The 25,878-nt window shown below is 43.5% G+C and overlaps 2 protein-coding genes and 1 long non-coding RNA gene across 7 annotated transcripts in view; 2 read left to right on the top strand and 1 right to left on the bottom strand.

Annotated features, from left to right (window-relative positions):
* Nucleotides 1–23,999, top strand: part of Cmss1 (cms small ribosomal subunit 1) — a 304,869-nt gene extending 280,870 nt beyond the window's left edge. For 3 of the 5 annotated variants that reach the window (XM_017317115.2, XM_006522459.4, XM_011245995.3), the window contains 9 exons: nucleotides 2,455–2,534; nucleotides 8,018–8,092; nucleotides 9,707–9,836; nucleotides 13,281–13,340; nucleotides 14,643–14,745; nucleotides 18,569–18,629; nucleotides 19,085–19,172; nucleotides 22,230–22,318; nucleotides 23,716–23,999. In XM_017317115.2, coding sequence (XP_017172604.1) covers nucleotides 2,490–2,534; nucleotides 8,018–8,092; nucleotides 9,707–9,836; nucleotides 13,281–13,340; nucleotides 14,643–14,745; nucleotides 18,569–18,629; nucleotides 19,085–19,172; nucleotides 22,230–22,318; nucleotides 23,716–23,799 — 735 coding nt within the window. In that variant the 5' untranslated portion in view covers nucleotides 2,455–2,489 and the 3' untranslated portion in view covers nucleotides 23,800–23,999. The remainder of the gene's footprint in view (nucleotides 1–2,454; nucleotides 2,535–8,017; nucleotides 8,093–9,706; nucleotides 9,837–13,280; nucleotides 13,341–14,642; nucleotides 14,746–18,568; nucleotides 18,630–19,084; nucleotides 19,173–22,229; nucleotides 22,319–23,715) is intronic. The other 2 variants (NM_025599.3, XM_006522460.3) reach the window with 2 other exon arrangements.
* The window catches only part of Gm26800, a 32,041-nt gene continuing 20,912 nt past the window's right edge, over nucleotides 14,750–25,878 (bottom strand). The window contains exon 4 of the long non-coding RNA XR_003951895.1: nucleotides 14,750–15,405. This is a non-coding gene — a long non-coding RNA (predicted gene, 26800). The remainder of the gene's footprint in view (nucleotides 15,406–25,878) is intronic.
* Tmem30c (transmembrane protein 30C) overlaps nucleotides 24,094–25,878 on the top strand; it is a 35,766-nt gene continuing 33,981 nt past the window's right edge. The window contains exon 1 of the mRNA XM_030249283.1: nucleotides 24,094–25,024. Coding sequence (XP_030105143.1) covers nucleotides 24,977–25,024 — 48 coding nt within the window. The 5' untranslated portion in view covers nucleotides 24,094–24,976. The remainder of the gene's footprint in view (nucleotides 25,025–25,878) is intronic.

Raw genomic sequence — 25,878 nt, 5'->3', positions numbered from 1 at the left:
GGGGAGAGAGAGGGAGCAAGAGAGCAAGAGGCAAGAGAGGGAGGAGGGGGCAAGCAGCCCCTTTTATAGTCAGGCCTACCTGGCTGTTGCCAGGTAACTGTGTGGTGGAGTTTAGACATTGCTAACAGAGAAGAGAAAGGAAGAGCTGTAGAGTCAGCCAAGGCTTCACTGAAGGATCTCATTTAAAGGCAGGATGGAAGATAAAAAAAAGGAGGCCCCAGTGATACAACCCAACGTGAGAATTTGTGTGTGAAAGATGAGCTTTAGCTCCTGGATATGTATGTATGTATGTATGTATGTATTTATTTATTTATTTATTTATTTATTTATTTATTTATTTTTGTGAGCAATCGTGGTCTGCAAACTGGTGTCACTTGAGTCCTTTTCTGTTGTGTATGCATTTTACTACCTCAACAATCATCCTCTGAGTTTGAAAGGGAGAGGATCAGAGAGGGGGAGAGGGAGGGGGAGAGGGGAAGAGGGGGGGGAGCTCTGATAAAGCTGTGCTGGTTTGTTTTTGGTTGTTGGTTGTTTTTGATGTTGCTATTGTTGTTGTTGTTTAGTTTTGTGTGTTTGTCAGTTTGAGAAAAGCTAAAGCTACCTGAGTCGAGGGTAGCCCAGTTTCAAAACTGCCTCCATCAGGTTGCCTCTAGGCCAGCCTGTGGGGCTCGTTCTGTATTAATGCCGACTCGGGAGGACCCAGCCCACTGTGGACATTGCCACCGCTGGGCAGATGATCCTCGGAGGTGTGTGTGAGAAAGCAGGCTGAGCAGATTGTGAGAGCAAGCCAGTAAGCACCGTTCCCTCGTGGCTGCTTCTTCCGTTTTGCTTCCAGATTTCTGCCTTGACTTCCTGCCCTGGATTCCTTCAGTTGTATATTAGGAGTTGTAAGCTGGGGGGAATAAAACAAAAACAAAAACAAAACTTTCCTCCCTGAGCTGATTTTGTTCAGCATTTTATTATAATTGAAACCTAACTAAAACAACTTTCTGATAACTTGTGGGACCAATCTAGCTTTCTTTATTACCAATATTTGCATGTCTGTCTTCTAGCCCTTTGAACTTGCCAATACTTATATTTGGTTTAAGTTTCTTACAAACAACATATAGTTCTGTCATACTCTTTAGGTCATTCTATTATTATGTTTATACCATTCACTTTTTTAAAGATTGTTTTTTTTTTCTTTCTGAGTGTTTATGTGTGTATGTGCACATGTGTGCCAGTGCCCTCATAGGACAGAAGAGGGCATCAGGTTTCCTGGAGCAAGAGTTACAGATGGTAGTGAGCCACTGAATGTGGGTGCTGAGAACCGAACTCAGAGTTATCTCTTCAGGCCTAACACCATTTATTTGTAGTATGATGATTGATATGTGAGAGTGTACATCTGCCGTTTTATTTTTCTCCTTTCTGCTTACTGGTTTTTCCCACGTGTTTTCTATGGGAAATGGATGATCTCACTTTGTTTTCTCTTTATTTTATTGTGTATCTATACATGCTCTTCAGAGGTTGCTGCACTGAATTATTAGTACAGATAAATATGACCCTGCTACTACTCAGCTGTGTGGAAAGTGCTAGCTCTACTTGGTATCCTAACTTTAAGAAGTATAAATAGGAAACTGCTGACTGCCCACTAGTCTTCCTCCAGTATCGGCCCAGTGGGGTGGGAAAAACAATTCTTTTACACCATGGGAACTTAGAAGTTAAGGCCCCCAAGGTGTCTCTATTGGTGCTGCAGAAGTAGATGAAGAACCCACCACTGGGGGAAACTCCCAGCTCCTTCCCTGATCATCTCTGAAAATACCCTTGTGGTAGTTGGAAAAGAATTTAAGGCATCTTTCCCGCCTACTTAGGTTAGAATCTGGGCCTTTGCTGATAGGGATAGGGACATTTTCCCGTAGCATTTTGTTTAGCTTAAGTAAAGTGGTTATTGTATAACAGCTTTCATTCCTTCAAAGCCGATCCTTCAGGGGGTAGGGGATGGTTGTACTTGATCAAGCACACACCCCAGAGCTTCCTTTCAAAAAGTAAGTCCCAATTTCTAGATGTTGCATCACGTCTCACCATCATCACCACCACCAGAAACAAGGTCTCTCTTTGTAGTCCTGGCTGTCCTAGAGCTCACCATATAGTGTAGACCAAGCTAGCCTCGAACTCATAGAGGTCCTTCTTCCTCTGCCTCCTAAATGCTGGGATTAAATGTGTGCACACCCTACTCCTACCCTGCCTCCTTGTTGAACTATTTCCTAATCACACCATAGGGGACATTTCAGACGCAAACTGTAACACATAATTAAATATTTTCTAATGTCGGGTGATCTTTAGTTTTTCAGATTCTAAACAAGACGGGCATCTGAATGCTTCAATTTTGAAGCCAAGAGATTAAACCTCCAAGCCAGTCCTACCAAGGTTGTATCGAATGAGAGAGACACTCTAATTTTTTTTATCCCCTTTCAGAGCAATCAGGTGGTGAGGAAGGAGGGGACACGGAAATGACACAGCAGGACACAGCTCCGGTTCCTGAGAAAACCCAACAGGTAATGGTCACTATGAGCATCACAGCTCTTGGCTCTGAAGTCGACCACAGCCACTCCACACCATTTTCTTGACCCTAACGTCAGCTGTCACTGGATTCAAGAAAGCTTTTACTTTCTTTGCCCATGAAAAGACCATGTTTTCCTGACCATAAACCAGTGAGGTTTGTTTTCTCAGTTGCTTTTATATTTTAGTAGGAAAAATAAAATGTATTTAAGGGGCTGGAGAGAAGCCTCAGTGGTTCAGAGCACTTGTTCCTGCAGAGGAGCTGGTTCAATTCCCAGAGCTCGCATGGTAGCTCACACCATCTATAACGCTACCTCCAGGGGATGCAACTCCCTCTGAACTCCAGGGCAGCAGGCATGCATGTGGTGCACATACAGACATGCAGGCAAGCACTCATACAGATAAAATAAATATTAAAAAAATGTATACAGTGTAAACAGTTATGTTGACCTAGGGTTTTATATCATATCCCCATTAAAAATTCAGCCTTGTTCTTGTGGACTCGGTCTTCTAATAGCACACACAGCATAAGGAGATGGAACATTACCATGCACACAAAAGCACTATTACCGTCCCAGATGGTATCTCCATGATACTGCTGTGTACAGAGGACCCTTGGAGCCTTGAGACCTAGTCTCGCCTCTCAGACCTGTTTTAACTTCCTGCCACAGATGCCTCCCAGAAAGGCTCCACATGGACATTAAGAGCTTGGATCTCCTCTCTTTTCTAGACTGTCTGTGCAGTCCCTCTGGTAATCCCATGGCTCCCTGTGAGTCCTCTTCATTTGATTCTTCCTCTAGAATTCATCCCTGTTTTGCTTGAACTGGACCACACATTTGTTTTACTGAGTCCACACCTCCACTGTGCCAGTTTGTTTGTTTGTTTCTCTGTGTATACCTGGCTGCCCTGGAACTCACTCTATAACCCAGGATACTCCTGAACTCAGAGTACCACCTGCCTCTGCCCTGAGTGTTGGTGCTAAAGGAATGCACCACCATGCCCATGTGCTGCTCCTTACCTGAGCATTTTTTCATACTTAGTTTCCTCTGTATTTCTAAAATCTAAAATTCTTCATTCTTGTTAAAACAAGAAACGGTCCATTAAAACATGTTTGTTCTCTGTTTCTGTTATAATGGTTTAGATAAATGGGTCTGCTGTCACATCTTTAATCAAATACCACTCGGGTTGTGGACTGAGTGGGGTCTCCACTGGAGAGTCGACCCTGAAGCCCACTCATGTGCTTTTGACTCAGTCCTTCTACAAGAACCCAATGCATTGCAACCGGCTTCCTCTGTTGCTCAAAGAAGTGCTGAGCAAGAGCCCTAACCCTGAAGCCTTTATGGCATCGGCTTGGAGTTGATGCCTTATTATTTCTGCCATCTTCTGTTAGTCTACTTCCAAAGGGGACAGTCACAGAGGGGCCTGAAGACATTGAGGATGATCAGGAATAGACTTAACTCCTCCATTTCTTTCCAACCATGAAGCTAAAGGGGAAGCAGAGCCAACAACAGCGGTGGAACGGGCATTGGTCGTTTTGTTCACAAAGGGGAGGCAGGGAAATAGCACAAGGAGTCATTGTTCAGAGGAACAATTTGACAGTGTTTCTCTCTTTTTTAAAATTTTTATTACATGTATTTGTGGTGGTGGTGGTGGTGGTGGTGTGTGTGCATGCATGTGTACATGCCACAGCATATAAGTGTGGAGCTTATAACTTGAAATCACTTCTCTCCTTGCTCCATGTGGGCTCTGAGAATTGAGTTCAGGTCATCAGACTGAATTGCTCAATTAAGTAGTGAAGCCCAGAAATAATTCTTCGAGTCTTTGTTCTGCTTCATGTTATTTTTTCCTGTAAAGTCTTGTATTTACAACTGAACAGTGTTTCTAGTCTGCCTCCTGACCAGAAGCTAAGGCTCCCAGGAGCTCTCCCCATTTTATCCTCTGACCCTGTTAACACAAGCTAGTAATACTAGGAGCTGTGGGACTCACTGGTGGTTAATCCACAGGTAGAAGCAAAAGACTTTCCCCCATAAGCCCATAAAAGGCTATGTTAGGCCCTTGCTGAACATCAGAGAGGCCATGCGGGCATATGGTTTGGGGGAAAGAGCAATCTGCGAAGTATAACCTAATTTTATTAGAGAGTTCTTCCGTGACTGAGTCATGCATAGCTCTCCTTTACACATGGTTTTGTTCTCCGTGCTTTGAAGTGGATAAATCTAGAATAAGTTATTTTTTTCTCCAAAAATCATATTTTGATCATATTCACCCTGTTTCCCCCCAACCCCTCTCATATCTACCTCCTACATCCCCCTCCTCTGTTTTTACTTTTATTAAAAATAAAAAATAGCCTACCGAGTCCAATTTGTATTGCCCATATACTCATGGATGTGGAGCAATCCACTACATGGTCAGTCCTCCTGGGAACACATCTTAAGGAAAAGTCACTCTCCCTCCATTAGAAGCCATCAGCTGTCAATAGTTAGGAGTTGGGACTATGAACCCAACCTCCATGCTAGAGTGCTCACCGGCTTAATCTTGTGTAGATCTTGTGCAGACAGCCAGAGTTTGTGAGAATTCATGAGCACAGCAGTCCCGTGTGTTTGCAAGACACTGATTCACTGTAGTCCTCCGTGATCTCTGGCTCTTAATAGTCTTCCTGTCCCCTCTTCCGCGATGATGGTTCCCAAGCCTTAGGGATAGTGACAACGTTCCATTTGTGGCCGAGCACTCCATACACTCATTCTCTGCACTTTGACTGATTGTAAATTTATTAATTAATCACTGTCTTCTGCACAGAGATGCTTCTCTGGCAAGACCTGTAAGCTCCGATAACCTGTGATTACTGATATATTAATTCAGGGAACAGTTTGATGCTTGGTCCATTTATCAACATAATAGAACTAGGTTCACTCTTGGGGTCTGTGAGCGCCACAGTTATACATCTAAGTGATATACCATTCCAAGTAACAAAATGAACTGCTGTGCCACCTCTTCATTCACCATGTGAACCATCACTTTGCCTGGTGATGTCTATACATCCACGCGGTATATACTTCCTATCCATCACTTAATAGCTGGCTCGGTTGTCCATGGACCGTGGTGGCAACACAGTGCCTTTGTTGCAGTGTCCCTTACAGAGAGCCTGAAATACAGCACAATGCCTATGCCATCCACCTCAGGTCACACAGACATTATATCATCATCTCACATACAAGGTGAGAGAGAAAGACCACACTTAACATAACTATTTCATTATGTTATTATTTTAATCTAACTGTGCCTGCTTTTAAACTGTTATACGCAATTATAGAAATAAACCAGTATATCCTGAGTTTGGTACTGCCCTTTAGCCTTTTGGTTTTGAAGGATAGCTTTTCTGGATGTGGTAATCTAGACTGACAAGAGTTTTTCTTCAGGGCTTCTTTGCTTTCCTTCCATGCCACCATTGAGTTTAGAGTGTATGCTTAGAGATCTTTGGTTATTCGGATGGGTTGCTTTGATGTGAGTCAGAGCCTTCTTATCTCGCTCTTCCTTTGATGCTGCTCTTTTCAGCACACTTGCTATGCTAATGAGACTGTGGAGATGAAGTGTCTCTTTTAGCCATAACTGAGAGTTCTCGGAAGCCTCCTGTAGGCCCATGTGGCTGTCTTGTTCAGCAGTTCCTCTCTTGCTCTCCCTCCCCTCTCTCCTCTCATAACCCAGTTAACCCCCTGGCCATGTTCAGCCTGGACTCTTCCCTTGGCCTGCTTTCTCCCTTATCTCTGCAGTACAGATCATCTCCATACCTCAGGAGCCATCATGGCCTCCTTTTTCTTTCACGTTTTCATTCAGGAACCTCATGGCAGCCTTCCTGCCTCGGCCTCACAAGGGCCGGATTGTAGGCCTGGGTCTGGTGTATGCTTTAAGGGCTTAACTAATTACATCCAGACCTTTGCTTAGAAGAGCTGAATGCTCCCTTGTTCTATAATTGGATGCTTATGGCCATCTGGCATCTTCTGTGACATATTAGTGGCCTTGGCCCAGTTTCTTATTGGCAATGTACGAACATTAAATTGACATTAATCTACATCCACAAGACAGCTTAAGTTTCTAAGTAAGTGAGACAGTATCTTTATTTTCTTAAGCTGCAAGGCAATTAGTCTTTACAGGTTTTTTTGTTTAAACTGTAAAGAAGCTAAAGATTAATGATAGCCATGTTATTTTAATCTCAACCCTTTAAAATCTACTCTACTTCCTAAAACAGTATCCAAATACTGTGTCATTGGTCCAATGCCTTAAGTTACAGTCATTATATCCCTCTTTGACTTGAGGCTATAGGCATTCCTAATCTGTGGGTTCTGTTGTTGTGGTCGTCGTTGTCGTCATTATTGTTGCTATTGTTGTTGTTTGAGATAGGTCTCACTTTATAGTCTGGCTGTCCTGGAACTCACTATGTAGACCAAGCTGGTCGCAAACTCACAGAGGTCCTCTGCTTCTGCTTCTTGTGCAGCGATCAAAGGTATGTGCCACCGTGAACAGCTTCAATCTGCCCTTTTTCTTAGAAAGATTCATCTGTGATCATTTTGAGCAGAACAGTAGAGACACGGTTGCTCTAGCTGGTGGCTGACTATTTAAACAGATACTCTCTACTTGGAATGAATCTAACATAATAATTCCACTTTGCATCTTACTTGGCAACCTGCTTGAAATGTTGCATAAACATCCAGCACAGGAAACATTTTATTTTGCTGCTTATGATTAATACATGTGGAACCTGCACATTCCGTTTTATAAATCAAGGCCTTAGTCAAAATTTCCTGCTTTTCTACCTTAAAAAACAAAACTGACTTTAAAAATAGCATGGAACGATACACAGTTCTTAGGGTTAAGGCCTCTGGCAAATCAATCACTCTTGACGCTGTAGTGCGGAGCCTGTATTCAGAGCATCAGCAGGAATGTTCATTCTGTAGTCATCTTTAAATGACTACGTAGGTACAGCTGGCTTCGTGAAAGCCTAAGTAAATACATGCTCCTTCTGATTCTCTGTGCTGTTGAAAAGAGGGAAGGAGAGGCTACTATAAACAATGGCGCTCGGGAAAGCGCAGGCTTCTGCATGAAGCTCATGGAAACTTCAGCTGCTCTAGTCAAGGGCTGCCTTGCCACATCACCATTTAAACACATCTATTTCTGCCCTTGGTTTCCATCTCTAATCATCTGCACACATCAAACACACATAGACACTCATTCACTCACACATTTTGATGTCTGTTCAAAGATTTTTTTTTCCGGCCTTACATCATCTGCACTTTGTGACTTTCTCAAACTCTGTCGCCTCAGCTGCTGCTGCCTAAGGGCTCCAGTGGGCTGTGCAGCATCTCGGTGGAATGTTCCCAAGGTCCTCTGAGGAGGGTATGCTGAGCAGAAGGTGCTCTGGGAGTCATGCCACTCACTGATACTTCATTGCCGCAAAGATGAAAGCTCTCTTGTTTATATTTCTTCACAGCCCACTGAGTGTTTCCTGACACAAACAAAGGAACCCAAAGCAGAGGACTCTCGGAAGACCAGGAAGTGGAAGAAGGTACCAGCAACAGTTTGTGACAGTGGTGTGGCCACATGTGGCATCCATGATACTTTACTCTGTCGTACTTCCGTGAAGCTATTTATTTCAGTCCCTGACTTAGTGATTCTGGATCTGTAAGGTTCAGTGATTCGAGATCCTTTGAACTTTCCACAGGTCACTAGAAGTAAGTTTTCTTTGGGGAACTAAAATGAAACTTTCCTGACTGCCATTTCACTCCTGTGAAACACAGGGCTGGGTTCTCACTGAGACTTCTAGAAGGAGCCGGAGTGCCTCCTGTGCTCACCCCTCTGCTTTTGTCCAAGTCCATCACCACTCTCCTTTTCTCATTCATTTGGTCTTTTAAACCTTCCACTCAAGTAATAATGAGAAGAAAACAAGCACACAAAGGTACCTTAGTGTATTTCTAACTCTGGTCCAGGCCATAAGTTAAAGGCAGACGCTCTCTCTTGCTCCTAAATGATGTCTCTGCTCACAGAGAAGCCTCTTGCTCCTGGACAGACTTTCTGGTTAGCTTTTCCCTTCTACCACAGCAGTGTGGTTTGCCTCCTGCCGAGCAGGGTGTGCTGCTGAGGTCACAGGAGGAAGTGCTTGGGATGAGAGAAATGGAGGGTCTCAGCCAATTAGCTGTCCAACAGCAGGCGTTCAGAAAGGAGCAGGCCACTCTGGTTTCTTCTCTCACAAATGGCCAAATAGGAAGGTGGGACGTGCCAGATTGGCTGAGGTCTGGCAGGCCTTTAGAGAAGTCCTTCACTTCACCTTGACTGCTCACTCTTTCTGGACCTTAGGCACCCTTAGGTTCTGGAGGTTTGAGGTCAGAGGTCTAGCTAGTTTAGCTTGGCTAAGGCCATGTTAACTTAGGGTGCTAACCAAGGTGCCACTGGTAGGTCAGCACCTTTGATGGAACCTTGAGTAGTTCTGACAGTGCTGTAGAAATGAGAACATTGGGGCAGAGGGGTGGAGAGGAATGTCTCTTTCTGGGTCTTTGGAGAAACATTAAAAGGAAATAAGGAAGTTTATGATAAACATGGATAATCCTGCTTCCCTGTATTGCATGCATGTAATAAGTTCTATACAAAGAAGTCCATATCAAAAGAGATGTGACATCTGTTTTCTTGTGTCTCTGTGAGGCCTTCGGCTTGTCTCCGAGACCAGAAGAGTCAGTGGTCATGTCCACTTTGCAGTTGGCACCCATGCTCAGCTTAATCTGCAGAAGTCCAGCCTGGGGCTCGCCATCTAAACAGGGTGCACCGGAAGTTCTCCAAATCCCATTCTTTCAAGAGTGTACAGATCGTATAGGAGTTAAAAAGAAGTTTCCATAGAACAAGACTTCTAAGACTTTTAACAGAAAACATTTTGTGCTGAGTGGAAAATTTTCACGTCTAAAAGATGCAAACCAGACATTACAGGGAGCCCGCTAGAGCATCTCTTCATTTTTCAAGCACTCACTATGTCATGAGGCTTCCCATGAGGGATTGTTTAAAACTCAAGTTCTTTCTCAGCTATCACTAAATGCTATATGCCATTTAAATGCCAGAAAAATGAACCTCTACCATAGGCCATTATAAAGTCTGTGTTCTGCTTTCTCTCCCCCACCCCCTTCTCTTGTTTTAGAAGAAAATTTCTGATATTCTTGCAAAATCAGAGCCCAAACCAGGGACCCCTGAGGACCTTCAGAAGCTGATCAGAGACCATTACAGCAGCAGCCGTTCCGTGATAGAATTAGAAGAACTGCACCTACCAGGTACAGCCAGGCTTCTGTTTTCCTAAGGAACAAACTGGGTTCAGGTTTTGACTGTTTTGTAGTTAGGTGCTCCACGTTGAAAATGTATCCCTTTTCCACGCACACACTCTTAATCCTTGTTCCTCCATCTAGACATTTTTAACTGTTAGTGATTTATATCGGACATTAAAAATGTATTTGCAGAATTGAATACCAAGATTTATGAATGTACTTTTCTTTTACTGAAAATATTAATTATTCAGTATACAATCTTATCAGATGCTTCAAGAGGTAAATGTCTCCAATGAAGATAAGATACTAAACTCACAAAAGGACATCTCACACCTTTAAAAAGTATTGGTGTAGAACTTGGTTGATTCTTCCTGTAAATAAGAACTTTAATCATGGCAAGTCTGTTAGAGCGGGTCCTGAATCCCAGAACTCCAGAGATAGTAGTATCACAAGTTTGAGTCTAGCCTGGGCTATAGAGCAAGTACTCTATCCCCCCAATTTTTAAAAAATCTTTATTAATTAAGTATTTTAGTTTTGTTGTTGTGGAGTTCCAATTGTAAAATAGTATTTGGGCTGTACCCCAGACTCTTTCAAGCCAACTAGCTAAATGGGGTGATAGAATTCTGCATTTTCACAGAAGCAGCTAGAGTTTGAGGTCTGTTGCCTTACGTAGAATGAGAAGGTGCTGCACAAGTCAAGGCACTGCTACTCTGAGCTTTTAGGTTATGATACATCCATAAGGTTCCTTCCTCAGCAAGGATAGAAGACAGATGTTAACCTGAAAGCCAGCCATAAGGAGCTTTGGCACTTGTGTGGCAGATAAGCTGTTTCCAGACTGCGGGACACAGCTAGTGCCACGTTGGGAAAAGGTCAACAGAAGCTGACTTTCCATTCCAGCTTTATGCTTTCTAGAAGCCTGAGAAGCTGAAGAACAGCCTGTTCCTGCATAGTTACAATTCTTCTGGGCTCTTTCTTAAGTGTTCTTTGGGGTTAGCAGAAGGAGTGGGCGCACACACACACGCGCACGCGTGCACACACACACACACGTTCTTTTCCAAGACAGTTGCCCTTTGGGGAACTGGAAGCATACACTTAGATATAAACAGGAGCAGGGTTCTAAAGTTTACTGAGCCCGGAGGGCTGCTCCTCTCTTGGAGGGCTGTGTCCTGGCTGTTCTAAGTGAGAGCCTGTGTGTCCCACAGGCTCTGGTCAGCCTGAAGCTGATCAACAAACCTTGAATCCTCTGCAGAATTGTTAAGAGCTGAAGGTTAAAAGATATCCTTGGGGTTCAGCTGAGCTCTGGGTTATGTTATTGTTCTAAAGCTCCATAACACAGCTGGATAAGATCATGGGCTCATGGATGCTCTGGGGAGGTGGGAGTGGGATCGGGGTGGATATGTTAGAACAGCCAGAAAGAACAGGCTTTGTTTTCAGCTAAAAGATGACTACTTGAGGCATCGTCAATTAAGGCGTATGAGAAGGTTTCAGAGAAAAGGCCCTGGTCACCACACAAAGACCAAGAACAGCCTCCAGAGGTAGGAGCCATGTTAGCTGAAGAGATAGAACACCACTCGCTGTTCAGAATCAGCTAAAGAAGGGGTCTGAATGTATTGTTCCAAATCAGTCTGTCAAGTGTCTGACTTGATTTTAATTGCCTGGTGTCTGAAGGGCAGGGACATGTCCTCTTAATTACTATTAATTGTGCTGCACACTGCTAACATCTTTCATGTGGGGACTTAATTAGGGATTTCCAGACCAAAGACTCTGGGAGCTAATTGACCTCTGCTGTCTTCTGAGAGCTGGTTTGGTTTAGCTCAGTGACCCTAAGTTGGCTAGCTGCAACCAACTCACCCAGCAACGCAAACAAGAGATTCAACCCAAGAGAGTCCGTTCCTGCTCTGCTTTGGGTAGAGCTCTCCAGATGAGTCTGATCTTGTCTCAGCTGAGAAAAATATATGTTTAAAGGCCTTCAAGGGCTCCCTGCCTCTACAGAGGCAATAACTCTGCAGATATTACATAAAATGAGTTCTATGTATTGGGTCACAATACAAATGTCAAACTTACGTTGGTAATGCTTAACTAACACTCTTATATTTACATAGAAACTTATTTCATAGAAAGAGTTAAGTTGATAACCATATTACACACACACACACACATGTGTGTGCTCAGAGTTAATATTGTTACTTATCCCATGGCTGTCACAGAGCAACCAAGGTCCTTTTTATTCTGGTGTGCTGCATTGTATTTTACAGCTAGGCTGAATCGTGTTATATTTTGTACATCATTCCCATCTTTTCAAACCGTATACTACATTGCCCTTCCCCATAAGCATTTCCTCTACATAGTCACTATGTTTTTATAAATGTATTCTTCCATGCCATGTTACATAGGATGTACATTGTTATTCTTATCTAAATTACATTCTGTTTCCTCACATCAGGCTGACTTCAGATGTGCCAGATATGACCTTGTGCACATCTCCGGCATCTGAGATGCTACACAGTACTGCAGCCCTTTTATCTGTCACAGAGCCCTCACCCAGCTTCCCACATGTAGACACCTGTACGGCCTCCCACAACTCAGGATCCTGAACATTGCCAAAATTAATCTTTTTTGTGTATCCACTTACAGCACACACCAAAAAAAATTTCCTGTCATTGTTTATCCAGAAAATAAATCAGGGGATCACAGAGTATATAATCTTAATATTATTATTTTCCAAAATAGACTTCCCACTTGACAGTTCTTCCTGCAGTTGGCAAGTGTTACCATCACCCCACATTCTCCATAACTCTGACTGTTGTACATCTTTCTAATATTAGTCATTCCTCAGATGGTTCTCTCCCCGCTGTATCAGTTTGTTCTCCTGGATAACTAATGGACCTGAGGTTCTCTCACATATCTCACCAGTTCAGCTTTCCTTTGCATATTGCCTCTTTCATAGACTTCAAATGTGATATGCTTCGTCTCTCTGTAAACGATATGCAAAGCCTTTGCTTCACTATTCTAGAGTTCAAGGTGCCTATCCCACGGATGAGCCTTGGTGATCCAGGACAGAGTGGCCCGCCCCATATATACGCAAATGACAAGGAATATGCTCAGTGGGTTACATACATATATTTGTGTACATTTGTAGTAATAATAAAAATAACAAAGAGGCTATCAGTTTGAGAGTGGGGCATGGAAGGGGCTGGAGGGAGGAAACATGGGGAAGCTGGAGGGAGAAAGAAGGGGGAGGGGAATGAGGTGATTATATTTTCAATAAAAATGTACAAATAGAAATAACATATGAGAAAAACAAAGTCTGTTGTTGCTACTGCTGCTCTTTTAAATAACACTTTAAACAATGAGCCTCAGGTCGCTCGCACTTTGTAATCTGGGTAAGAAGATACCATTCACATTTAATGTGCTTACAAAGCTCTCAGCAAAGCATGTTTCTCATATTTCTAGACTCCTGCTTCCTCAAGGCCAATGATTTGACTCACAGTCTCTCTTCATACCTAAAAGAAAGTAAGTAAAGCCTGATTTAAAAAAACAATTACTAAGCGGGTGATTATTCTAAAACAGGAAAGAGTTGAAGTCAGGTGCAAGAAGATCAACACTTGTTCAAGGCTACAGAGGGAAACTCAGAAGCCCAAACTAAGTAAATAGGTTCGTCTCCCTAAATTAAAACAACAAAAAACTGTACCTCATTTAAAAGTTTCTAGCTTAAGTAGATATGGATTTAGTGCTATTGTCTTCCTTTCCTGGGTCATGCTCTGTAGCCCAGGATAGCCTCAAATTCATGATTCCCCTGCCTCGGCTTCTCATGTGCTGAGAACATAAGCCACACTATCATGCACATTATCTGATGTACAGTTTTACTGTTGGAGTATATTCCTGTTTTGCTCTGGTTTGGGGCCCCATCTGGGGTTTATAATATACTAGATTAGTCTAGGGGCCCAGACAGTGGCATCCTAACCTAGTGCCTCCTCTGAACAGTCCTTGAACTTGACCTTGTTATTGGAATGATCAGGAAATTGAACCTTGTGGTCTGTAGGAGCTGTGAGAACTTCAGGTTCTGTGTATACGTTCAGAATCCACACCTAGCTGTTACAGCCAATCTGATTTGATAGTTTAGCTTGTATTGTGTACCAATAGAAAAAAACTAAATTATTCATATCACAATATCATTTCCTTGTTTCTAGCAATGCAGTGACTGATGTAGAGAGATTGACTGTCTTCTCTCAGCCTTTCAGTGGTATCATGACACCCAGTTCAGCTCATTAATCATTTCTCAGAACTTAACTTCACAAATAAAAACCTAAATTATAATAGGAATAATATCCTGGCATAAAAACTTAAAAATATTAAAAATATTAAGCCTATTTAATAAACATAATAACTAAATATTGAATTTGAGGTATTATTTATTCTCTGCCCTATTTTAGGTCATGCTGGATATCTCTTTAAAATTTAGCATAGGTTGGGTTTGGTGGTTTGTGCCTCTAATCCCAGGCAGGTGGATTTCTGAGTTCCAAGCCAGCTACAGCTGTGCTCTGTCTTTAAACAAACAAGCAAAAAAGTTAAACTGTACTAAAATCTAACCTAATTGAATCAGAATTTTCCTATTGGTCAACGTTGTCTTCAAGCATTAAACATAAATTTTATCTGCTTTCTAAAGTAGCAGAAAATGTAACAACAGTCAGTTTTTGTTTTGTTTTGTTTTGTTTTTATATTCTTAAGCACTAAGAAATAAACAATTGGAGAAGATCCACCATTGGCAGTGCTACTTTGCTATGTTCAGAATGGTTTTTGTGATCTGTGTTTCAGTCTGTCCTAAGTGGGTAAAACTTCGGAAAACCCACAACGAGAAGAAGTCGGTCCTGATGCTGATCCTCTGCAGCTCCGCTGTGCGAGCCCTGGAGCTCATCAGGTCAGAAGTCTCTCCAGTTGTGTCTCCTGAGTACGGTCTGCAGAACTGATACTTGCCCGCCTCTATATTCTGTGTGCAACAAGTAAAACAGAGCCCCGCCCTATGGGATTGGCGTTCTGTTGGCGAGGCAGAGGACAGGCCAGTACAATGCGTGACAGTATCCTACACAGTAGTGCATTATGTAAAGAAAAGTAAGGCATAGGATGAAATATCCATGGACGGCATTCTTTTAAAGGGGATGGCATTAGAGCGGAGACTTAAATGAAGCGAAGGGCAGGGCTGCGCAGCCTTCTTGACCTTAAATCAGAGGTGGACTTTCAGGTGTGCAGCAGTGAGCCCTGAAGTAGGATGCCATGGGAGGATTTGGGGCAGAGGAATGCTCTGAGTCATTTCAGAGGCCCAGTTACACTGCCGTGTGGAGAACCACACTGTGCAGGGCAAGGGCATAAGCAATGAGAGGGCACTAAGCAAAAAGACAGGCTGCAAACGGAATGGTCCAACTCCAAATAACAAGGAAAGGCAGGGTACCGGGGAATGAACTTACCAAACCTACATACAGGAGGCATCAGGGGACGGAAAAGCTCTTAGATTCAAGTGGGTGCCATGTTCTCGAGCGAGGAGACTCGGTGTTGTGAATACGCCTGCTTTACTTGGGATCATCTACAAATTTCACAGGTTCCAAGTAAAACTCCAAGAAAATTTGTTCTGTTTAATTAGATAAACTATTTTTAAAATTTTTCAAAAACATACAACTAAAATGGCCAACAGAGGATTACAAGAGACCACTTAGAAGAGGCCCATTCCTTCCAGACGGTCAGTCCATGAATTACAGAGTCTAAGTGGTGCCGTGTCTGGGACTGTCACATGTGAAACAGGCCCAGGTGCGTTTGACAATGTAGCATACAGAAAAGTTGACAAATAAGAAATCAGCAGAGGAAGACAGACTGTTCAACAACTGTGTTGAACAACTGATTAGCCATCTGGAGAAATAAAGTTGGATTCATATCTCACCCCTTCTACCAAGATAAATTCCAAAGAGACCAAAAATCTAAAGAAAAAAATTATGTTTTAAAGGTAAGTTGGTGCTTTATTAAGGGCTTTTACAGGTGTCTTCAGTTGCTGAATTCTTGGGGGAAAAAATTTTCCACTGGACCTGTGTAACATTCAGCTTACAGAGAACAGAGGACAGATGTAGTAGGTGGCACTTACAGGAACCAGGCTTTAACAGGAGACAAAACAAAGGAAGTTCATGTCTTGAAACAGGAACTTTGTCAAGAATGCTAAGGGGCAAGTGTGGAGACTCCATGGTGACTTAACATCTGTTTTTCTAGATGAACTAATCGAATCATGGTTTTAGAAAAGAAGCTGTTAAACTTTACTAGTCCTTCAAACTCGTCTTTCTCCACCTCAGCACATACATTAAACCTTACCCCACATTCTCCAGTAAACTGAAATTTTCAAGTACGTCTGCTCCAAACATAACTGCATAACTGATCTTCAGCAACCCAGTCTACCTGGGTAGACACCTGTACTTGCTGGCCCTGAAATCAGAGGATTTCACGTGACATTTCAGCATTCTACTGGACCACTACAGGACCCATTGCAAATTGACATGCTAATGGCAAAGAAGCTGGCCTGCCTGTGACCTCTTCAAAACAAGTTGTCATATTGATGTGAGCTTCTACTCTATATAAATTCCTTTCTAAGGGGCAGAGAAGCATCGAGTGGTCACATTTCATTTACCAACTGTCCCAAGCTCTGTTATGATCCATTTCAAGGTTAAATGAATTACAAAGTGTCATTTGAACAGGCACACATACCAAAAAAAAGCCTATTCACAAAGACCAGCGTTTAGTAATTCTATCTTAAGGACTTCTGTTCCCTTGATTGCCGTGATTCCTGTTGTTCTCCTCGTTACCCTTGCAGTGGAAAATGCTATGTGTAATTAAGAATTTACTTGCAACACAAACTGGATTGTATGTCTCACTGCATATCAGTATGTTCCCCCTGGTCAACAGTGTTTCTCAAAACATAATGCCATATTAAGGAAAGCGATATCCCTATCTTCAGTATCTAAATCTTAACTAAAAATTTATTTGTTCATTATACCCACTTTAACTCAAAACAGAATTTTAGGTGACACCCAGAAATACATGAAATGAAAAACAGGTGGGTAAAATAAAGAGGAAAACAAAAACACCAGAAAATCAGATGAAGCCAGCTGGAACTGGTGTTCGTTGAGCCCTTCCATAAAGCCTTCTAGGTTATAGAAATGGCCCCAACCTCTGTGGACAGAATGTGTTGAGAAACTTCAGTTCGCAGATCCATGGCATCCTGTGAGTTCAAATTAAAAAATAAAAACTGGTCCCAGGGTGACATCGTGGTACCGCCATTAATGACATCTATCAAACAACAAAATGAGCAGATGCTGGAATCTGGCTGTTTATAGGGCAACTGTTTGTTGAGTCTGAGGCCCCACTGTCCCAACAGTCCTCATAAAACCTGTCCTCTAAGGTACCAGCAGACCAGCCTTGACCCTCAGAACTGATCATCTGCATTGCTGGGGATAGATCTAAAGTGTTGAATACCTAGAACTAAATGGACTTCCTTACCTATGTACCAGATGTTATAAGTCAGCAACCTAGGCTGAGTTTAGCCCATAGCACTCGGTCCCTAAAATGTTGAAATGAAGCTGAGCCTACTGCTGCCTGCTTGTGATCCCAGCACCTGGGATTGGCAGCGATGGGGGCTTGCAGTATGAAGACAGCCTGCATAACAGGTTCAAGAACAGTTTCGGGTATAGAGCAAGACCCTATAAAGACTTGGGGTGTGTGTGTGTGTGTGTGTGTGTGTGTGTGTGTGTGTGTGTGTTGGTAGGTAGAGTGAGTGATTTTCAATTCATTGGTCATATAAAAATATAGATGTTTGGTGTCTCAAAAACCCTTAATGCTGGACCCATAACTCTCATCTTGGTAACTGGCTTAACAACTGACCCCTTTAGGGTCCCTGGTTCCCCTCAGCCCTCAGAGCTGCCACCTAAAGAATCGCCTGGCTTCTGCACAACCCACTCCTGCCCTCATGGATCAGGATATCAGGATATAGGCCTGCATTTTCTTTCCTTTCTCCTCCCCTTCATTCCTTCTCTCTCTCTCTCTCTCAGACTGGAATTGTTTCCCATATGAAATTTTACAGAGAAGTTCGGTCTACAAAGTATGAATGTGGGGGCCGCTGTGCTACGACGTGAGCCCTTCTCGCTGGTGGGCTCATCCTGTGCTTCTCTGTCTGGCCACCCCAGCCTCCCCAGGTCACAGCAGAGGTTACTGCTCTGAGACTTCCTCCTATGACCAGGTTTTTTTTAGAAGACATATCACGCAGAAATACATGGGAGATTCTCTGCCACACACCTGAAACACAGAAATTCTGCTTAGAGAACAGCAGATACACATGTTGGAATCATCAAAGAGGCCAAAGTAGGCTGAATTTGAGCTCAGAAGCACACCCAGATGTGGGCTTGAACAAATGTCTTCCCCCATTTCTGATTCTTTTTTTGAGATAGCATCTTGCTCTGTCACCTAGGCTGGTCTTAATATAACCACAATCCTCCTGCCTCAGACTCTTAAGTGATTTCACACACGCATGCCTGAAAGCCCAGTCCAATTTCACTGTAGAGACAGACTTGCCTAATGATCTTCTTGTGTTAAGATATAAACATGACTGTCCACATTTAGAACATTGTTTTAAGGGATAAGCTATAATTTGTAAATTCTTAAATGAGTAAGTTGTTACAATCTATTAAATGCATTAATTCACCCCTTTTCATTAGGTCTCTGACAGCATTCAAAGGAGATGCCAAAGTTATGAAATTATTTGCAAAACATATAAAGGTAAGCAAGGGCCTGTAGCTCTGATAAGGGATAAGTGGTCCCCAGTGGCTCCCGGGACCTTCTCATTTCCTTCCAGCCTCTTCAGTCTCCTTGGAAACCGTTGTCCTTTATCTATTCTTGATATGACAGCTAACAACTGTTATGGTTTCCTCTGCATTTCATGTCTCCACATGGCTCCCTTGACCTATGCAGTCATGCTCTTTGCCTTGCTCCACTCCTGATCACTCCTGAACAAAAGCTGACCTTTCTTTCCCAGTTCCTTGGGTATTGACCAGTTTTCTTTTAAAAAAAATGGCCCTATTTGGGTTTGGGTGGTTGTTGTTGTTGGTTGGTTGGTTGGTTGGTTGGTTGGTTGGTTGGTTGGTTTTGCATAGAGATAAAATGCTCTAATATGGCCTGTGGTTACTCTTTTTAAATGATTCTTCCCTTTCTTCCCTATCTTCCATTTTGAAAAGGTCCAGGAACAGGTAAAGTTGCTGGAGAAGCGTGTGATACACCTGGGTGTGGGGACTCCGGGGAGAATCAAAGAACTTGTCAAACAAGGTATGAGATGGGGATGGTGAGAACCCTGTTAGGAGCCAGACCTTTGCCTCACCCTGTGTGAGTCTGGGCAAACACATTTGCAGTGCAAAAAGATAAACAGGTGGCAGTGCTGTGGGGATGAGGAGGACTGTGGCCCACTGAAATGCATTTGCCCAACTGAACATGGTCAGATTCCAGTGGCTGGATTGCCGATTGCCAAGGGGTTCCACACATCAGCTGGCTGAGAAATTGGGAGAGCCCACTATGCTGAGAATTTCCTTCTTGGTAAATGAGGCTTGATCCTCAGAGACTCCTATTCTGGTCATAATGGGATAATAAACAGACTGAAATGGAAACATCACTTCTGGCCGGGTGTGGTGGTGCATGTCTTTAATCCCAGCACTTGGGAGGCAGAGGCAGGAGGATTTCTGAGTTCGAGGCCAGCCTGGTCTACAAAGTGAGTTCCAGGACAGCCAGGGCTATACAGAGAAACCCTGTCTCGAAAAACAAAAAAAAACAAAAAAGAAAACATCACTTCTGTAGATAAAACAGGGATTGTTCCAGAATATTCCTCCTTTAGTGCTTTGCATAGAAAGTATTCCAGAGACCTGCTGACCTGCAGGTAATCCTAGTTCCTGCTCTCACCAGACCTTCAGGATACTAGGCAAACAGTCCCTGGCTGAGTCACCTGCGCTCCTGTCACTGAGTGATGTGAGACAAAGCTCCTTTCACTGAGCAGCCTGTGCTGACCTTTATCAGGGTCTCCATCCCTTGCCACCTGAGCTGCCAAAGTTACACAAGAGCCTGGAGACCAGTTCGCGTTTACTGATTACATTCTTCATTTTCAAATTTTTAGTATAGTAATGTGACCTTGTCTTCTGTCGGATCTATTCCTGAATTATTTTGTATTTGTCAGATATTGTATCAGCTGATACAATATTGTATCAGGAAGCATCGTGTAAAACCCCTGCCATTCCTCTCCAGATGACAATGATCCGCAGCTAGTTAAACCCACAGACTGCAGGGTTCTGTGCAGACAGATGGCGAAGAATTAAGACACTGGAGGTCTCTGATAGAGATGGGAGACAAACATTTTTTGAATTCCTACTTGTAACTGGTGTTATGCCGGACATCCTTTGTGCGTGCTATCTAACTAGTACCCAGAGCATCCTTGCTGGCTAGGACTCGACTTTTCTGGGATAAAACAGAGCCTCAGAAGAGATGAGTGACTCCCACAGGCTCAGGCCAGGTCTTCTTAGTTCCAGACCCATTTCCTTTTCTGTCATCAGATCCCCCGCCACCTACTAACAGAGCCCTTTTTAGATTTAAAAAGGGAGCAGGGAAGGAGGGAGACAGACAAAAAGCTGACCAAGCTGTTGATTAGGTTTCTACAGAGTTGGAACACGTCAGTATGAAAGCCTGTTTCATACAGAAAAATAATGTTAAGGAGCTGTCGATTATTTGTGTTATCAATGAAAGCTTTTACTTCTGAATCTGATTGGATAGATCAGCCATATATATTAGCCATAGCGTTAGGATGCATGTAAGGCGTTTAAAACTCATTTCGTTACTGTTACGACTTAGCACGACAGAAAGAAATATCTGCCACACTGGGATCTGTAAAACCACCTTCAGAATTGTGGTGTTTTAATTTAGCAATTATGGAGACTTTCTGACTATGAGTCCATGAGAAAAGCAAGAAGATACAGAGTGGGAGAACAAGATGGCTAAGATGGTAAAGGGGCTTGCCACAGAACCTGAGTTTGATTTCTGGAACTCACAGTAAAAGGACTGACTCCTCCTCTAAGTTGCCCTCTAACCTGCATACTCACCTTAGCATGCAGGCACACACACACACACGTACACACACACACATACACTAAATAAATGCATTTTTTTAAAAATGTAGATAAAAAATAAGTTACTTCAGAGATAAGTTCTTGTTAATTATAACTACTATACTGCCTTTCAGTCTTACTTCTACATAACTATATATTTGTATGGAGCAGAGATCATATTACATCCCACATGTTTACAGTGTGCTTGTTATGTGTGTGTGTGTGAGAGAGAGAGAGAGAGAGAGACTTTATGTTAAAAATATATGTGTCTCGCCTCACTTAAACATTTATATATTATGAGGATATATGTGTCTCACTGAAATATTTATATATTATGAGGACTTTCCTTGTCAGGAAATTGATTTACTTCTCACTTGTAATGTCTATGTATTACATTGTCTGCCATTCTTTTGGGATTGATATTTGAATTTGATCCAGTTTTTTTTTTTTTTAAAGTATGCATAAAACAGTGATCATTGCAAGTAGCTTTAAGCTTCTGGTAGCTTTTTTTGACTGAGTCATCACGGAAGGAAGGTTATTTTGTCAATGCATGTTTTAAAGCTCTGGGTAAAGGTGGTTCCATTTAAAAGGGGGCTTCCCTGTTGGCTTTTTCCAGCACTGGGTCTCTTTTAAGGGAAGACTATCAACCTGTTCTCCGTTCCCAGTTTCCTATCAGGATTCCAGTGAGAGTGTTTTAAATAAAAGTATTGTAATGATAAAAGGCATGAAGAGTCTCTGGGGCAGAGAGGGCAGGGATGAACAGGGAAAGGCCATGGGGAACAGCTGAATGGGCGCACAAGACCTGGCTCTCCTCCAGTCTTGCTGCGCAGTAATCCTAGGTAAAGCCGGTAGCAGAGTGGGTGCAGTCCTTACATGGTTTACCAGCCCCATCAAAGGGCCTCCCCAACCTCATCCTTCTCCCCATCCCCAATGCCGCAGCGTCCTGCAGAGTCTGCTGCTCTCAGCTCCTCTGCGGCCCACGAGACGCGGGTCCTCAGATCAGGAAGATGGAGACTCCAGCCTCCACCCGTGAGGATTGCCGGGCCTCACCAGAGTGGCTGCTCTGTGCTCAGAAGCAGGGGCGAGCTGCTGCACGTGTTTCCCATTAGGAAGCATCACTGTGCAGAGACCCGCGGCTGGGGGAGAGGACAGCAAGTGAGGCAACCAGGAAGACGAAAACCACTTTAATAAGGTGACGTTGTCGGGGCTTCACGACCGCGACTCTCACTGTGTCTTTCAGATGGCCTCCATTTGAACCCCTTAAAGTTTCTGGTGTTCGACTGGAACTGGAGAGATCAGAAGCTGAGGAGAATGATGGACATTCCCGAGGTACTGTGTAATCAGCACTCGTCTTTCATCTTTTCTCTTCTCCGATTTGAACTTTTGAGTTCAAACACAGTAATAAAGCCTTTGACATGGGAAGCCAACACGTTCTCACTTTGGAAATCATTTCTGTCTTTAACGCTGAGGCCACTACTATAGAGCCGTCTCATCCGCTTACACGTAACTGTATCCTTTCCATGTGTGGTACGGAATCAGCTTGGTTGCTCACTAAATGGCCATGGCTCCTGCCCCACTAGGACTTCTGTACTTCAAAGAAGCCAGCCGATCTGGAGAACTCGTCCTGTCCCTGTCCCTCCCAGAGCAGACAGTCATCTTTGCTATTCCTTCTCATATAGACACTTTTGACCAGAGAGGGGGAAGAGGGGCTGATCATCACTGCTTGGCTTTGCCACATCTTCACAAAACTACTACCTAACTGACAAACACGTGTTTGCTTTGTGTGGAGGGTTTTTGTGTCTCCATAGATTCAAACTGAATGACGGAGCTCATTCAGCACAGCTCCCTATAGAGCTATGAAAAACTGCTCACTGCAACCGTCATGGAGAAATTTTATTTTGCCACCCACCGTGTTACTATGGAGCAATTTTTCAATCTAATCTGATGGGGGGTGGGGATCAGTGATTACGTAATAATAAACAGGCTGTCGATCACCCACCGGGACTACTATCAAAGAGGCTTGGGATTACGCCTCTAAAGCATGCTGTGAGTTAATTTACCACATAAAACTGCTTCCCCACACTGAACAAAGTTCATAATAATTGGTTGGTGAGTTATATTAGGCGTTAATTGAAGTTAAAAAAAAAAACATTGGCTTAGTTTCCTATGCATGCACCCATATGTGTGAAGGAGCATGTACGCACCCGCGCACGCGCATACACACACACACACACACACAAATACACACGGAGTTGTCTCTGCATCCATGAATAGTCTTTTAAAAAAGAAAATACTTAGCTGTGAGGCATGAGTCCAGATTTGATGATTTCCATTATAATGCTAAATCTGAATAATTCACTATTACAGTGTCAAAATATTGTAGTCATAGACATTTTTGTTACGTCCCTTCCACTAATAGTTATCTCAATCCTGCATTGGGTCTTTGCATGGAATCTGGGCTACCAAAAGCACCCTGTGCAGTCCTTGGGGCACGTTAAGCATTTCCTTCTGGATGCTGCAAACATAAGGGCACTTTAATAAAACTCATGTTTTGCGCAGTACCTCTCTCTTTTCTGTCTTTTGCCTAGAACTAGGACTTTCATCCTCTCTGATTCTGGCCACAGCAGCTGTCTAAACACATGGGACCCCAGGGGTTGGCATTGTTCACCAGGACTATTTTTGTTTGATGGTAACCTTTCTGCTGTTTTACTCTTTTCTCTCATTAGATAAGAAAGGAGGTTTTCGAGCTTCTAGATATGGGAGTGTTCAGCCTGTGCAAGTCGGACTCCTTGAAGCTGGGTCTTTTCTAAGCCTGGGTCCTGATGAAGAGTCCAGTTGCCAACATATTGCAAGCACTCAGTAACTTACTCCACCGTAATCATGTTAAGTCCATCACCCAGTGGATCCCTGAGGCTGCCTCGAGGGGATTCTTTGACAACTGTGACCCTGTCTTTGGGCTCATACCCTCAGATAATAAAAGCTCTGCCTGCGTGTGTTGTCTTGTTGAGCAGACAGTTTCTCTTTCCCCTCTGCTTTGACTCTGCAGGAGACAGGAAACAGCAGCTAAGACACTGAGCCACTTCCCTCTCTGAGCTTCAGTCTTGTAGGCTGCAGAGTAGGAATGCTATCTCAGAAAACTGGCAGAGAGACCAGGCGGTCATGCACATGGGGCAGGTACACTGACGCATGAGGGCGGGGCTGAAGCTCAGAAGTAGGCTCCACAGTGAACACCAAAACCCCCACCATCCAAGGAAAGGGCTTGGGTCTTAAGTTCCTCTACTGGTCTGGGATGAGCCCCACTTCCCTCATTTAGGATTGGTCAGGTTAGACAAAGAGAAGCGAGCTTCTTGTCAGGCAGGTCATCGGGAAGGGAACCCACAGTGAGGAAATGGAAGCCTGTTGGGTCTTTGCCACAGCTGAAAATGAAGCTGGAAGTGCAACATCGTGTTAAGGTCTCTTCACACCTCTCTGCCTGTCAGGCGATGTCTCCTGCACTCCTTCACTGTGAGACATGGTCTGAGGCACAGTGTGACCAACAAACTAGAAAGAGCAAGTATACTTGCAGGCAGATATAAATACAGCAGCCATATTCATTTATATATTTTGATCCTTTAATTTGAAATAATTTCCAATGTGCACAATTTTTCCCATGTCCCCTTCCCCGGGTTCCCCCAGTGTCACCATCTAAGATGATACCCAACGCACAGGTGTGCCAAAACTGGCACCCCAACGTCAGCACAGTAGAGTTAAAGAAGCTGTAGATGTCACTCTGATTTCCCGTTGGAGAGCCTGCCACACTAGTCATTCTTCCTCAAGGCGACATCCTTCGCATCTCTCGTGACGTCACGTGATGAGCGCTCATCATCAACCCTGTTGAAAACGATCCTAAATCTGGATTTGTCCACCTCATAACTTGAGGTTTTGTGAGTGTGGGTCAGATCCACAGTGGCGGAATGTCCATCTCCCTGTGTCCCGTCAGGAGATGATATGTCGTTACAGTGTCTCAGTACCAACACGAGCAACCTTGAACACCAGGTAAAGGCGGCATCTGCCACTCAGTGGTAGAAGTATGTGCCGGTTTCCCCTTTGTGGTTGATCTTGGAAGAGATACTTTAAAAATATAAATACCATTTTCTTCAAAACACCCAGTAATGTTTAGCAGCCACAGATTATTATTGTAGCTGCCATTACTGTGGTGCCTTTCCTACTCCTTTCCTTCTTTTGATCTTTATTGGAATCCTTGTGAAATAGAGCTTTCCCTTTTTCTCAGTTCTTTGCTCAGTAATTTTACACCACTGAGGACACATGAATGTATGTTTTATTCTATTTTATTTTATTTTTTACAGTCCAGATTTTATCCCCACCCTATGAAAGTTCCACATCCCATACCTCCTCCTCACCCCCCCCCCCCCCCGCCCAACTCCACAAGGATATCCCCAACACCCAGCAAGCCTCCCCATTCCCTGGGGCCTCCAGCCTCTTGAGGGTTAGGTACATCTTCTCTGATTGAGTCCAGACAGGCTGTCCTCTGCTGTATAAGTGTAGGGGCCTCATATCAGCTGGTACATGCTGCCTATTTGGTGGTCCAGTTTCTGAGAGATTTCGGGGGTCCAGATTAATTGAGACTGCTGGTCCTCCTACAGAATCCCCCTCCTCCTCAGCTTCTTCCAGCCTTCCCTAATTCAACCACAGGGGTCACCAGCTTCTGTCCATTGGTTGGGTGGATATATCTGCATCTTACTCTTTCAGCTGCTTGTTGGGTCTTTTGGAGGGCAGTTATGATAGGTCCCTTTTGTGAGCACACCATAGCCTCAGTAATAGTGTCAGGCCTTGGGGCCTCCCCTTGAGCTGGATCCCACTTTGAGCTGTACCTCCTTTTCCTCGGTCTC

Source organism: Mus musculus, chromosome 16 (genome assembly GCF_000001635.26).
Source record: "Mus musculus strain C57BL/6J chromosome 16, GRCm38.p6 C57BL/6J".
Lineage (NCBI taxonomy): Eukaryota > Metazoa > Chordata > Mammalia > Rodentia > Muridae > Mus > Mus musculus.
Note: the sequence above shows the minus strand (reverse complement) of the source record. Positions and strands in the feature narration are given on the sequence as shown.